Raw genomic sequence first — 14,860 nt, forward strand, 5'->3', positions numbered from 1 at the left:
GTGGCTCAGCGGGTGGAGCATCTGTCTCGGCCCGGGGTCCCGGGACAGAGCCCAGTGTCAGGCTCAGCAGAGAGTCTGCTTCTCCCTCCGGCCCCTCCCCTCGCTCTTGCTCTCCCGCTCTCCCGTGTAAACATAAATAAATAAAATGTTTAAAAAAACCTCAGCACCGGGAGACTAGAAGGTATTTTCTAGAACAGGACAGCTGAACAGTCAGTAGACAGACAGCCACGTGCCGCACCTCACCAGTGGCAGGAAGCACGGAGGTGGCCCTGGCCGGGGCGTGGACGTGCGGCCCCTCCGAGCACTGCCTGCGTCAGCCCCGCAGCCCTGCAGGTGTGCCCGGCCTCTCCACCCCCAGGGTGCACCCCAAGCAGAGCTGTCACAGGTGCCTCGGCAGACGGACACTGGAGCGCCCGGAGGAACACTCTTCATGGAAGCCTCAAACGGGACAAGGCCCGATTTCCAAAAACAGCAGGGCGGAGGGATGGGCCCTGGACTGTCAAACAGCCTGCGACAAAGCAGGAAGACCAGCAGGACACAAGATGGTTACGGTTTGTACGGTTCCGTTTGTATCAACTCAAGAAGTGAGCAACACCGACTTGTGGGGTCAGGAATCGGGACGGTGGTGACTCTGCGGGGAGAGGTGGTGGCTTTGAGGGCCAGGGAGCTGGCCTCCGAGACGCCGAGCTCGGGCCCCGCGGCACTGACCTGCTTGCAGTAGCCGCACCTCGTCAGCATGAGACAGTGCTTCCAGTAGTGCAGGTCCAGCCCCTCCTCCGTGAAGGCCTCGCTCCTCTCCCCGCAGAAGATGCACAGGCTGGAAGAGAACACAAGCCGCGGACGCAGGCTCGGGAATCGTCCAGGAAGGCGCACGCCCGCCCTGGCCGCGGGTCCGCGGGGGCACAGCCTGCTCGCACGGTAGGAGGAGGTCCCCTGAGCTTCTGCCCTGCCAGCATGACCTAGCACAGCCGCCAGCGAGGTCACGAGGACAAGGACATCTGACTCAAAGGGGAAAGTATCTGCGGTCACAGTGCTCCGTGTCTGACCAACGGGCTGCTGACGTCTCTGGGGGCAAAGGGGGCCCGTGGGTCGGGAGGGCCGTCGCTCTTCCCTAGGGATGACGGATGACGGGAGGAGCCGGTCGGCTGACAGAAGCCGGCCGCGCTCGAGGAAACACTTCCCTGCGCACGGGCCGCGCTAGAGACACGCTACTCACTTCTCCAAGTAGTGGTTATCTGGGCCTTCCGCAGCCGGCGGTGGGGCTGCTTTCCCTCCTTGTGTGTCTGAAACGAGACAAGAAATCATTTAAAGTAACTTCCTGTCAACGTCTCCAAACGGGTAGTAGCCACCCTGATGGGAAACACGTTTAGGAGCTACGAGTCGAGGGGCGTCTGGGTGCCCCCATCGGTGAGGGTCCGACTCTCGGTGTTGGCGTGGGTCATGGTCACGGGGTCGTGGGATTAAGCCCTGTGTCGGGCTCTGTGCTCGGCCTCTCTCTCCCCCCGCCCCCCCCCCCCGGCTCCTGGGAGCGAGCTGTCTCTCAAACCAATGAATCTTAAAAAAAACCCCAAAGCACACTAGGCGACAAGGGTGGTGTTCATCTTCCATCCCCGGCACCTGCTCGGGGACAGAGGCGGCCGCTGCCGGGAGCCCCGTGCCCGGTACCTACCCTGACTGTCCGCCTCCACCGGGGGGGCTCCTTTGCCCTGAGAACAGAAACAGAGAGGTCAGGGACAGACGGCTGCACGCGAGAGTCTGTCCAGGAGAATAAGTGCTTCTGTTTTCCAACTTTCCACCAACAAGTAACAGCTCTGTGCGCCGTCAACGCCCCAACGTGTGCTTTCCCCTCACAAGCCCCGCCACGGGCTCCTGCCCTGCTGCTGCTTCCCAGTGGCTCACCGTCCTCAGTGCCCTGGGCTCTGGGCAGCACATGATTATCACCCTTGTCCCCGGATGCCTGGGGCGCCCCACGAGCCCCATCGCCCTAGCTGCCTCCCCGTTCCTGGCTCTCACGCTAGGTATGCTCTTCCCGGTTCTCAGGCTCACAGCCCTCCGTGGGGGTGACCAAGGGTTCGAGTCCTCTCTCCTTGAAGGTCCCAGGACCCAACCTCTCCTGCCCAGGCTGAGCAGCTGCCCCAGCCTGCCTGGCTGCAGATCGGGCTCCGGAGCCCCCGGCGCACACTGTGGAGGCCACGGACGTTTCCCACTCTCTCCATTCAGGCCAGGCCTCCTCTCACCAGCTTGGGGGCCCTGCTTCCGGGGGCCCTGCCATGCAAGAGCCGGTGGGCCCGTGAAAGCCTCGCCAGGCTAATTTACTCCTGCTCGAGACTCCCAGCCGGCTTCCTAAGTCACCTGTCCCCTCCTCTCGTGTCTGCAGTGGTCTCTGGACACCAGCCACCGGGCTCCAACCGCCCCTCCAAGGACCCTGGCACCCAAGCTCCGCCCTCTCCTCCTCTGGCCCGGTCTCGCCCCACCCCAGTCCCCGGAGGGCGAGGTGTCAGCCAGCAGCCCCTCCTGGAGCCCTTCGTCGGCCCTGGCGACTCTTACACACTCCCTTGTGTGTCCTCATCACCATCAGACGCCACTGAAAGAGGTGAGGGTCCCCGACAACAGAGATTTCTGTCTGTTCCGTGCTCTGGCACACATGGTCCCCAGCACGCTTGGGGACTCAGTGGGTAACTTGGCATACTAGCGTCCCCATGCTGAGACAGACACCGGGCAGCGAGGCAGCCACCGGTGTGATGGGCCTTGCTCCTCCCGCCAGGCCCCTCTCTGGGTCAGACAGTGTCTGGGGAGCTACGTGCGCAGGGGAGCTCCAATGCGTGGAGTGGGCAGAGGGGTCCCTCACGAACCGCTGAGTGTCACTACGGGTGGCCAGCTGCGCAGGGCTCAGGCCTTCCCCCTGCAGCTCCTGGGCTGTCCACAGTCCTCCCCCGGCCAGAGCTCTGGGAGCCACGTTAGCATGTCTCCTCCTCAGCTCTCTGCACACGGCTATCATCCCTACAAAGACTGACCATGTCGGGAACACCTCACAGCACCCTGGGGACCAACCGGCCTGGTCTGGGGCAGAGGTTAAAGGCCTTCTTGGACTCTCGGTTTCAGAGAAGAGGGACAGTGGGCGGCCCTACACTAGCATGTGAGGGACGGGCTACAAACATGGCTACGGGTCTGCTGCATCTGCAGAGACTCAAGCTTCGCATCATAGTAACGGACTTATGTCACGGCCAGGCCCGGAGAAGAAGACACAGCGCAGAATACGACACTAGAGCTGGTGAGGGACGGCAGACTACGTGAGGCCGGCACCTGGCTCACACGATTTCGGTGCCTACACAGCAGGCAAACTCAGGGGCACTGGATTTTAGGCACCAAAACCTCTTGAGAGATGGATTTGTGCGTTTTGCAGGGAGACAAAGTAAACAATGCTGAAAGCAGAACTTTAGTTTCAAGTTTTACCTTCTTGGTGCTTCGAAGAGCTTAGGAAACCTATCAGGAACTTTGAAATCCTTTTTTTCTAAAACTCTGGAGCAATCAGACAGTCTAAAAATTCTCTGTCATTCACGGAAGTGTTGGAGCTGGATGGTGGGCCTGGTGCTAACCCCGTGAGGGCACTGAGTGGCACGGAGTATACGTTTGGATACTGTTAACATGGGTTAAAACATGCTATGAATATTTTACGGCGATAAAAACAACAGAGAAAGAGATCCCAGCACTGTCGGCGACGGTTCGAAGACAGCGCGCTGACGTCCACGCCCGCTGTGCGCTCTACCCTGTGCTGCACTTTCTTTCACAGTCTCTGCCTCTTGGAGCCGTGGCCCTGGGGAGGGGACAGGACTTGGTTTTGTTCCCGGCTTATTCCCGGAGCCCAGCACCATGCCTGGCACTGAGCAGGTGCTCAGCAAACACGTGACAAACGGAGAAGAAGTGATGAAGGTGCCGGGAAAGCTGAAGGATGAGGTTACCCGGCAGCATGCCCGCAGATTCCTGTGGGGCACACGTGGCCTCAGTGGAACCCACACCATCGGGTGCAGGACTCACTGTGGCTCAGTGCTGTGATGGGGAGGGGCCGGTGAGCAGCACAGCCCGGCTGTCCTGGCTAACCCCTGAGAGATCTGTGCTTTAAGTCACTTCAGTTCTAAAAATTTGCTTCCCCACTGGGGCACCTGGGTGGCTCAGTGGGTTAAGCGTCTGACTCCTGATTTTGGCTCAGGTCATGATCTCAGGGTCGTGAGATCAAGCCCTGTGTTGGGCCCTGTGCTGGGTGCGGAGCCTGCTTGAGATTCTCTCTCCCTCTCTGTCCCTTCCCCCACTCACGCTCTCTCTTCCTCTCTCAAAATATAAATAAATTTGTTTCTTCATTTGTATAACATTAAGAAGTTGGACCTGCTTTGGCAGGCGGCTGTGAGAATCGGAAGAAACATGGATGCCCTGAAGGACCATGCTTGAAGGACGCCTGGGCGGGGTGGTCAGTCATCAAGCATCTGTGTTCGGCTCCGGTCATGATCCCCGGGTCCTGGGAACGAGCCCTGCGTCGGCTCCTGCTCCGCGGGGAGCCGCCTTCTCCCTTTCCCACTGCCTTTCCCCCACTTCTCTTGCTCAAAATAAATAAAATCTTAAAAAAAAACCCCAAACCACCGTGACTGCATGGTGTGCGGCGCCACCCCCAGGAGCCCTCCCCCGCAGCCCCTCCGCTCTGTCCTCTTCTTCCCAGTGGCCAGCGCCTCCCGAATCGCCACCACGGCTCCGGGCCCCGGCACGGCACGCCAGCACGCACTCCGCTGCTCTCTCTCTCTCTGAGCCGTGGCAAGAACCCTCACCGCGAGCTCCGACCTCCTAGCAGCCTGTGTGGGCACAGGGCGGTCCCGTCACCAGGGACGGGCCATGCAGCACACTCTAGAACCTTCTCTCCCTGCACCCCTGAAACCTCGTGCTCCCTGATGGCTCCTCCCACCCGCTCCCCTTTTCTTTCGACTTAAGGGCCTGAATGACCAAGTGAACATCCTGAAACTGGTAGGAATCCCAGAAACAGGGCAATCACTCTCTGACCCCCTGAACGACGTCTCCCGGAGGCTGAGGACCAGGGACTTCCTGAGGGGGAACAGATCCCTGAAACCTGCCTTCTTCAGTGCATGGAAATCGGATCTTCACTTACAAGCTTCTTTTGGTCCTTTGCCTCTGAGGGAGGCTAGGAGCTGCGAAGAGAACTCTGTCCTGCACCTCCTGCCTTTAGCCCCGGAGTTTCCTCTCTAACCATCGCCAGCAGCTCACGCCCCTCCCTGGAATCAGTGCCTAATTCCAACGAGCTGACGGACGGTTCCTTTTATGCAACCCGAAGCTCGTTTTTAAAAAGCAACATAGCCTACAGGTCTCATCTACATTGCCCTGTGAGAGGAAAGCAGGCAGGCCGTGTATGTGTCTGTGGGACAGCAGTCGGGGCGTCCGCGAGCGTGTGGGTAGGGGAGATGGTGGCCTTCCCGACCTGGGTGTCGACCTCGGCGTCCTTGAGTGCGGCCAACTGCCCTTGCAGAGCTTTGATCTCGTCTTTCTTTCGTTTTTCAGCTTCTTCTGTAGCTGCTTTCTTCTGTGCCTGGTATGGACATTAGATTATTAGAATTAGAATAAAATTAGAATAAAATGCCATTAGAAGAGCACTTTAGGGTGGTCTTACGAATCGGGAGAGCACTATGGCACATGAATTACGTTTCTTACACGGTACGGCAGTTACTGAGACCAACGATACAACTGGGCTCAAAGCACCTCGCCCGGCTTCCCCGATAAATGGGCAAAACCACACACGTCCACCCAGCCGTCACTGTTCCTGTTCGCATACGGGGAGACGGAGTCTCCCAGGCAGGGTGTGGAGCAGCCAGGATCTGAGCTCGGGAGACGACCTTCCCCTGGTCTCCTGCACCTGAAGCTCCTTGAGCAATCTGTCGGGTTATTGGGTGACCAAACAACTTCAACAGAGGATTAAGTCGTAATTCCATAGAAGTTGACTTACCCTAATTTCAGCATCTGTAGGTCTGCCATCGATTTTAGCAAATCCCTCAAAAATTGTTTTGTAGAGAACATTCTTGCGCGTGGTGGTGTCGTCTGGAGGGAGGTAGTCCAGAATAAGAGCCCGGTGCTGCTTATACATGTCCAAAATGACTCGAACCGCGGCCTCCCGGACCTCGTACACTCTGTGCTCCAGGGCGCTCACTGAAAACTGAACACGGGTCGGGAGGGGTTCTTGTGGTGACGGAGTCTGACAACAACAGAGTTTATTTTTCCCCAGCATAAAAGAAATAGAGGCACATTACACAAGTTTGAAAAGGAACAAAAAGACCACCACGCACCGAATTCTGGCTATCACGACACCGAGTTCCTCTCCGTTTGCCTCATGCGCGCCGCGGAGCTCGCGCTGGCTGCACGCACGCAGCTCCTGGCTGCACGCACGCAGCTCCGCGCTCACAGGCCAACAAACATTTTCTAGGTTCCATCCTCGCGTAGGCTCAGATTAAATTACATATTATAAAATCTTCCAGTCACAGAGAAGAGGACACAAGAACCTTCCCGTGTCCACCACCCACGTTAACCGACGCTATAATCTGGCCATGTCTGCTTCGATCTTTAAGAAACGAAACAGGGCAGCAGAAGCCTCGGGGTCCCGCCCAGAGCCCAGGCGCGCGCTCACGTGTGTGTGTGCGCGCGTGCATGCTGGCGCACACGCGGGTCTTGGGGGTCCTCTAAGCAGAACACCGGCTTGTCTTGGGGACCCTCTAAGCAGAACACCGGCTTGTCCTTCTGTGAGACCTCCCTTCTCCCACCCACATTCCTGCCGCGGACGCTCGTCGGCCACGCTGCGCTTCGGCTGCTCTGCCGTGCGGTGCCACAAGGACCCGCCGTGACACGTTTGTCCCATCCCGCGCGGTCCCGACCATGCTCAGAAAGTCGACTTCTGCCCGTGGGGCTCTGGGCACTGGCCTCGCACTGCCCACCGTCTCGGCCGGCTACAGGCTCCTGGTTCTACCCCGGGCCTGGCCACCGGCTGCGGCACTGCCCCGAGGAGTCCCGGCCTCCAGGAGTCCCGCCCTCTGCAGCTCACCTTCTGCCTGTCCCACTTCTCTGTGGGACAATTCCTCAGCCCCACTGGGGCCTCTGGTCCGCTTTGGACCCACCACCGTCTTCTCCCATCTGTCACCTCCAGGCTTTCCTGCCCCACGTGTCCGTCACTAAGTCACTTCCGGGACCCCTTCTTCCTGTGTCGTCACGGGCCAGACGGAGCGGGCCCGCAGACCCGAGAAGCATGCTGACTGGCCCCGCGCCACACTTGCCCCGACAGGTGCCATGGGCGTCCTGGGCAGCACACGGTGACCCGACCTGAGGCATTTCTGGTCAGTTCAGCTTCTCGGACGTCAAGGGGCAGTTTCATACGTCGCTCCTGTCTCTCAAACTCCAGCATCCAGTCAGGCTTCAAGCGGACCTCGTCCGTGGAGAGGATGCACTTTCCCCACTCTGCATGCAGCCAGCCCTCCTGCGGCTACGCCAGAGCCCAATCCCGTCGGCCACGCGGGGACTCCGCTCCTGCCGGACCCCGGGGACTCCGCTCCTGCCGGACCCAACCCTACTTCCAACTTCCATTCGCTTCTTTCTCCGCTTTGCTCCAGCTGGATCCGTCCTTCCCACGTGCAGGGGGACCCAGACACAGCGGCGCCTTCACCAGCCGGCTGCCTTCTTCCACGGGCACAGCTATGCCACGTGTCCCGGGCCCAAGTGCCCATCGGGGAAGGGCGGGTGGGAGCAGCCCGGCCCGTAAAGACTCCCTCACCACCCCGACCCACTTCGTCTGTTCGGTGACCTCGGAGTCATGGGAGAAGCTGGTGGTGTCCTAATGGAAGGAGACGGGGGCCCGAAGGCCGGCGTGGGGCACAGGGACCGCTCTCCTGGCAAGCTGCATGGGACCACCCGGGAGTGTGACCGACGCTCCCCGATCTACCCCGCTGAGATGTGTGTTTGCCTCTGCAGCGCACTGGGACGGACGCCCACGCCGGCATCTCGAAGCAGGGCGCTGTGTAATGGGAACAGACCGGTGCGGGGCAGGAAACTGCACTTGGAGGCAAGACAGAGAGTGGTCCACGTGACTCAGGGCGAGTCAGGAGGAGAAGTCCATTGGGGACCCGGCAGCGGTGGCCAGGCGAGTGATGATGGGGACCGGACCTGAGGCCAGCAGGGGAGTGGGGGCGCCCGGCCAGCATCTGGATGTATCCGCAGGAAGAGCCCACGGCACTAGCTGAGCACAGAGAACACCACTGCCATTTACAGAAACAGGACGGCTGAGACGGAGCAGGTCGGAGGCGAGGCAGGCGCTCCGTCGGGACGAGGGGCGGACACGGCTTGCTGGAGGCGTCAGGCGTCCGGGGAGGGCAGGCGCAGAGACTGTGTCTTCCACGGGTGGGTCACCGAGTGAGGGTGTGTGCACAGAAATGACAAAGGAGGCCTGGACACCCCAAAGTTCACGAGATCAGGAGGATGAAGGAAAACCAGAAAAGGGACCCAGATGAGGCCATGCGTGCGGTGAGTGGGGCACAGAGCTCCAGAAGCCAGGGGAAGGGCTGTCCGAAGGCTTCTCTACTTCAGCGTCTAAATCACACTTCCGTAGAGAAAACACAGGGATGGAAGTGGCCTGACTTGCTCCTGCCTCTCCTGATGGCACATGTGACTCCATGAGGACCCAGTCCAGGCTTCCGAGTCGCTGCACACGTGGGATCCACGGAGACCCACCCCTTCCCTCACGGACGGGAGCGAACACAGAGCGCTCGTGGGGGGGCTGCCGGGGACAAGCTGTCGTGAGAGCGTCACAGCTCGGCGTCTGGCCATGCGCAGGCCGCGCTCCGCACTCCCTTCCCCCACATCTGAAATTAGGGAGGGACTCCTTGCGCTGGTGCTGGTGGTCTCTCTCCCAGAACGTCCGTGCTAGTCTCGCTGCATCACGGGGCGTGCTCAGGGACTCTGTGCTTCTCTCTTACGGACACGGGTTCTCTGCAGTCTGTCCACCACCGTGGACCAGCGTCCGCATATGTGTGCCGCCCCGCGGTAGAGTGAGGAGCCGGAAGCCTTGTGGTGCCCCCTCTGCTAGGTGAAGCGGTGGCTACTTCTCTGTAGCTGTTGACTCGTTCGCTCTCTCAACAGACACGGACGGACCAGACCCCCCCCCCCCACCCCCCGCTCCAGGCCCATCGCAAGCGCCCAGGCCTCGGCCGCACGGCACCAGAGGTGCGCTTACCTTCATCACGCTGTCGACAGAGAAGCCCGAGCTCCCGGTGCCCAGGTCTTTCAGAAGCCGGGCCAGGAGGCCTACCTGGCTCATGGCCAGATGGTTCGAAGTGTTGGCTTTTAACGGCTGCACCAAGTGCGAAGGGATAATTTGGAGAGCCTTGACTTCCTTGAACAAAGCCATTTCCTATGAAAACCAACATGACTGTGTTAATCTGCACTGGAAGACGCTAGAGGCAGCTCAGTATACTTCAGTTCAGTCCTTGAGGTCAACGTCAAAGGAAAAAATAGGGAGTAAAATATGGCGGTAAAATAGTTTATCTCTAATGCGCGTGTATTCTATTTAAGATATAATGATTAAAAACAAAACCCCAAATCATAAAAAAATAAAACATGATCACTCACAGACAAATGACGCCTTTACAAGAAATGTGATCTAAAACTAAAGATTTCACTCCTCACAATTTCCCAACTTCAGGAAAAAGGTTTTCTAGTTTCTAAAGTTCTAAATCAAATGATACCGTGTCACTATTTATGATCTGTCGGCCTAGAGGGTAGCGGTGCACGGTCTCTGGGTGGTGAGACCCCTCTGGGCTCACAGGGGTGTGGGAGGCCCACGGAAGGAGCAAGTCTTCCCATGAGTAAGGTGTTCAGCCTTCGGGCACCCGACGCAGGAGGCGCACTGATGAGAGGCCGAAGCACGTGGGCCGCGACACACCCAGAAATCAGTCTTGGGAGCTCCCAGGTGGCTCATGTAGGACTGGGGCACCGCGTCACCTCCCCGTCAGTCTAGCCCACTTCCCCCCACCCTCCCCCAGAGCTCAGGTTAAAGGAAGTGGGAAGTGCTCTTCACACTGGAACTGTGACCCTCCGAGACAGCGGGAAAGCTGCGGAGTGTTGATGGACTCGGGAGGAACCCGGGGACCTGCTGAAGCCGGCGCTCGGGTCTCACTCAGGGTCCGAACCCCCAGAGCGCTCTCGCTTTCCCCACAACACCTGGCCTGGAGGAGGCACGCCTGTTGAACGAACAAAACTATTCAGACGGAGTCATTCCACAACTATCTCTTTACCCCCAGTTTTCTATTCCCATTTGGTTTTCCACGTTCTTCTGCCGGAAGCTCCCAGCGCGTCCGGAACGGAGCGGTATCCGACGCGTCAGGATCCCATCAGAGGCGGACTCCGGCTCTCGGAGCACCAGGCGAGCAGGACGGGGGGTCACGAGGAGGATCGGTAACGCTCTCAGGAGAGCAGGAACTGGTAAGGTATTCACACAAATAGCGTCCTAACGGGCCCCTTACTGACTGTTTCGAAGTTTACGACGAAGTTCGTACCTGAATAAAATTCGAGGCGACGACTCGGAGGCGAGCAGAAGAGTCTCCAGTCCTGGTGAGCAGGACGGGGATGGTTCTTTCCACACAGTGAGCGGTCTCAAGCTTACTCAGTTTGTGTTTAGGAATGTACTGCGTAATCATCATTTTCAACAATTTTAAAGAAGCCTGAAAAACCTAGAAAAAAGCGGTCAAAGCAGAGAAGTTCCCGGACTGCGCTCCGGCAAGGAAAACACTGACCCCGGTGACAAACACCAGCGTCACGCTGGACCATCCGCACCGCCCCAGAGGCTGCAGACAGCGAGCTGGAAACCACCTGCTGAACGCGGCGCGGCGTCCTGAAGGGGCGCGCTCTCATCTCGCGTGTCAGACGGCGGCGGTGGCCTGGAGGCCGCACCCCGAGCCCTCCCAGCTGCGGCTGTGCAGCGGTGTGCGCCGGGTGTGCTCACTCTCACGGCCCAGGGAATCCAGAATAAAGCCAAGCTCCTCGGGTTCCGCGAAAAGGAAAATCGGGAACCGAGCATTTCATCGGTCCTCGGGAGCCGGGCCTCTGCGGACCCTGGCTTCTAGGGCGCGGGGAGGTTGATGGCGGTCAAGGACAGCGCACATGGCCAACTGAGGACAGACGGCACAGGCTCTTCGCTGACCACGTTTCTTGCTGGAGAACCTTCATGCCTAGTGACACGCTGTGCTACCCCCGGGCCACCCGAGCCCCTGGGGCACCGCAGCGGGGACTCTGAGGGTGGAGGGCACTCACCGGGGTCACTATGTCCCTGAGGGCCCTTCTCACAAGGAAGACCGAGGCGCGCAGTGTGCTCTTCAGCTCCTCCTTCGGGGTCCCGGTGGGCGTCTCCATCAGCCGCTTGTACAGGGCGAGCAACGCGTCCTCCCGGTAGGACCACGTCCTGGAGTAGGCCCCTGCGACCTGCCACAGAGCGGAGGCCGCCCGACTCAGCGGGCACAGCAGCGACACCGCCCCCCGACACCGCGCAACCCGACATGCCGAGAAAAGTCTCTGGGAACAGAATAAGCGTGTGTGTTTAGGGAAGTGATTTCTCTAACACTGAATGCTGAAGCCTGAAGCCTGTTAAAATACGGTAAGTAGAAGTTCCGTGAAGAGAAATCCTGGGAACCAGGGGAAACCCACTGGGCTCGTTTCTGTGCGGAGATGCCTCTGTCTTCTGGTCTCTCTGCCACCATCTCCCCTGGGACGGGCCGGTATTCCGGGAGGGGCAGATGTTCAACCCCGGCTCTGTCAGTACGAGCAGAAACCCCCAGTCTAAAAGGAACATGCATTCAGAGAATCTTAAATTCTAGCCTGTTTCTGGTGTTTTATAGAATCAATAATCATTGAAAGACTTTGGCCGAATACGGAGGCCAAAGGGAAGCCAACGATGTCACAAGGCCCAGGGTGCGTCCCTGGACATTTCCTATCGGCGGACCCGCCTGCGGCGCTCGGCCTACCAGGCTTTCTCCCAGCACATCCACGGCGGGGCCAGCCTCCCGCAGGGCCTTCTCAGTCAAGGGCTCCGGCTCTCCAGCGGCTCCTCCTCTGGGAGCCTCGCTGATATCAGTGTCACTCTTTTCAGGTTCCAGGGTGGCCGCTGCCGGCTGCTTCCGCGAGGCAGGAAGGGGCCGCTCGTCGTAGGGCACAGACGGGAGCTACGGGAGAGGAAGGGCAGTTGCAGAGCTCGCCGGGCTCCCCGCCTGCCGCCACCATGTCTACACCGCAGGCCTTCTGCTCTGCACGACAGCAGGTGCATCAGATCAGAATAATTTATACGACAGAATTCAGCTGAAAACATGAGATCACAGTTTCCACACCTTACTGAGCGCACTGCAGACCCAACGGAAAAGCGACCCAGACTCAGCCTCGGCTGCCACCCAGCACTAGTGACCGCAGTTCAGCGGACAGGAAGCTTAAACAGTGGTAAAGTGATTATGTTTTCTTCCCTGACAAGACTTCTGTTCTTTTCCTTAGTCTGTGACTTAGAAATAGGTATCAGGCCTCATTTTAAATGTGATCGTTACCTGGCAGATGGATACTAAAGCAGACAGCCAAGCTCACGAGCCTTCACAGTCTTCCTGTGCTCTGGGTGGACGGCAGTCTGCCACACGCACCCCCCAACCCCAGAGGCTCGCTGGGCCCCCGCCATGCGATGGGCGACACGGACACCCCACCTCCTGGGGCTTCCATCCCCAGGCCGTCTGACACGTACACAGGTGGTAACCTTTGGGGAAATTAGGTGGGAACAGATTCCAGAGCCCTTTTCTGAGGCAGGTGTCCCAGTGACACTCACAATGGACACCCGCCTAGTTATTAACTGGGCACGCAGGTGAGTTACTCGTGTTCTAAAATCTACTCTGCTGTAAAACAAAACACGCTGACATGCAGACAAAGGGAAAATTAGGGCATTTTAGAGCAAAGGATTCAACGTGACTCGGCGTAATGATGTTCCAAAGGGAGATGCTCCCAGCGGGGAGAACGGTGCCCTGGGAGGGCAGCAGCGCCAGTGCCGTCCTCGCTGGCTTTCCCGGCCTCGGGCTGCAGCACCCACCTGCCCCTGCCCACCCAAGGCCCGTCTCCCTCCCCACAGTCCACCGGCCACGCCGCCCTGCACGCCGGCTGGGGCTCCAGCGAGGTCCTCCTTCAGTCTTCATCCTCGCTTGGAGGCGGGCACGTGACTGACAGACTCAGAGACTCTTGCTCAGAGTGGGACGCGCTCCTGCTCCGAGGGGACAGTGCGCAGACGTGAAGCTGAGGGCGTGGGGCAGCTCCAGCGCCGGGGAGACTGGGAGCCACGGAAATGGACAGGACGGGCAGGACGAGAGCAGCTGCTGAGGACACCGCGGAGCTGCCGAGCCCAGAAGCCTCCACGAGCTCTGACGTCCCGAGCGGCCCCCGTCTGAGCGAGGTGCTCTGGGACTCACAGCACAGAAACCCTCCAAGCACGGTAACCAAGCGTGACTCGTGTGGAGGTTCTCCTGCAGCCGGTTCGTGCCGGGCACCCTACAAACACGGTCTCGTTTGTCCCCGGAAACAAACCTTCAAGCAGATGCTTACACATTTGTACAGAGAGGAAAGCAGAGGCTCAGAAGAATGGGGTGTCCCGGACGACCGGCTGATGGGACAGAAGCAGGGGGGGCCTGACACTTCTGACTGCGGACAGGACCTCCAGTGACATATCGTTACCTGCTGGCTGCTCTGCCACCACGCTCTGGCGTCAACATTTACCCTCTCCTGGAACGCAGGCCAGGACGGTTCTGCCGTCATGCACCCTTGGCACCACGCGGGTCCTCCCCGTGTGTCTGCTCAATGAACCGCGCACAACCCGAAACCGAGTTACCTACGTGGGTCTTGAGATGGGGGTCTGCAGCGGGCGGTGAGAGGTCCACTGCAGAGTGCTGAGAAGGGCCCCGGGGCTGCGCTGGAGGCTTGTCCTGAAGGCAAGGTTCTGCAAACCGGCTTTCTGGTGCACTTTCTTCTTGCGGTAGAGATGGCACTGGCTGTGGGTGGCGAGGACTGGTAGAGTGAGCCAGGGGGTGGAGGGGCAGGTCAGAAGCCCTCTGCATCTGGGGAAAGACGGGGCACTTCACTCTCAGTGCTGCTGCCACACCCTTCGGGGGGAGAGGGTGACATAAGCATTTAGGAAGGCGGAGTGACAACCTGCGTCCATCGTGCCCCCAGTCCTATCCCAGGCTTTCCGCTGTCTCTTGACGGCAGATGTGTGCCCTACAGAGCACATCTGGGCGCCAGCGTGATGGCAAGCCCGGGGCCCAGGTGACCCAGTGTGGAAGCACGCACACACACCTGTCAGCAAGGACGCGGCACGTGGGGCAGGAAGCACCTGGGCGTCCCCTGCCCTGGCGTGGCCATGTACCCCATGGGGGCAAGAGCAGGCTGTTTTGGGTCATTGCACCATGGCTACCGTGTGCCTGCCACGGTAGTAAACGTCCCAGACAGATGTTCTCATTTAATGCACAATGTTACCCCATAAATGGGAGACGGAAACTGAGGCAGAGTGGCTAAGGAAGGACCCTGAGATCACACTGCCAGCAAGGGGGCCGCATCAGAGCCCAGGCAGCGTGGCTCCAGGGTCTGTCCTGTCCTGCGTGAATGTGCCATGCGGGTTGCACACCTGCTGCTCTGCGGCTTCTAGAGTTCAGTGGCGGAGCGTCTCCCAGGCCACATGGTCTCGACAAGCCGGGGCTGTTAGGGTTCTCCTCACACACCCCCCCCCCCCGCACCGTGGCCACTCGTGGGGTGTACGTGGGGCAGC

The 14,860-nt window shown here is 59.5% G+C and overlaps 1 protein-coding gene across 1 annotated transcript in view; it reads right to left on the reverse strand.

Annotated features, from left to right (window-relative positions):
- The window catches only part of CEP104 (centrosomal protein 104), a 36,190-nt gene that overhangs the window by 6,639 nt on the left and 14,691 nt on the right, over positions 1–14,860 (reverse strand). Inside the window, exons 8-17 of the mRNA XM_059376282.1 lie at positions 13,932–14,153; positions 12,045–12,242; positions 11,338–11,505; positions 10,584–10,757; positions 9,263–9,439; positions 5,999–6,205; positions 5,477–5,584; positions 1,670–1,706; positions 1,217–1,283; positions 709–817 (exon numbers count right to left, since the gene is read on the reverse strand). Of these exons, the coding sequence (XP_059232265.1) occupies positions 709–817; positions 1,217–1,283; positions 1,670–1,706; positions 5,477–5,584; positions 5,999–6,205; positions 9,263–9,439; positions 10,584–10,757; positions 11,338–11,505; positions 12,045–12,242; positions 13,932–14,153 (1,467 nt within the window). The remainder of the gene's footprint in view (positions 1–708; positions 818–1,216; positions 1,284–1,669; positions 1,707–5,476; positions 5,585–5,998; positions 6,206–9,262; positions 9,440–10,583; positions 10,758–11,337; positions 11,506–12,044; positions 12,243–13,931; positions 14,154–14,860) is intronic.

This window comes from Mustela nigripes, chromosome 14 (genome assembly GCF_022355385.1).
Source record: "Mustela nigripes isolate SB6536 chromosome 14, MUSNIG.SB6536, whole genome shotgun sequence".
Classification (NCBI taxonomy): domain Eukaryota; kingdom Metazoa; phylum Chordata; class Mammalia; order Carnivora; family Mustelidae; genus Mustela; species Mustela nigripes.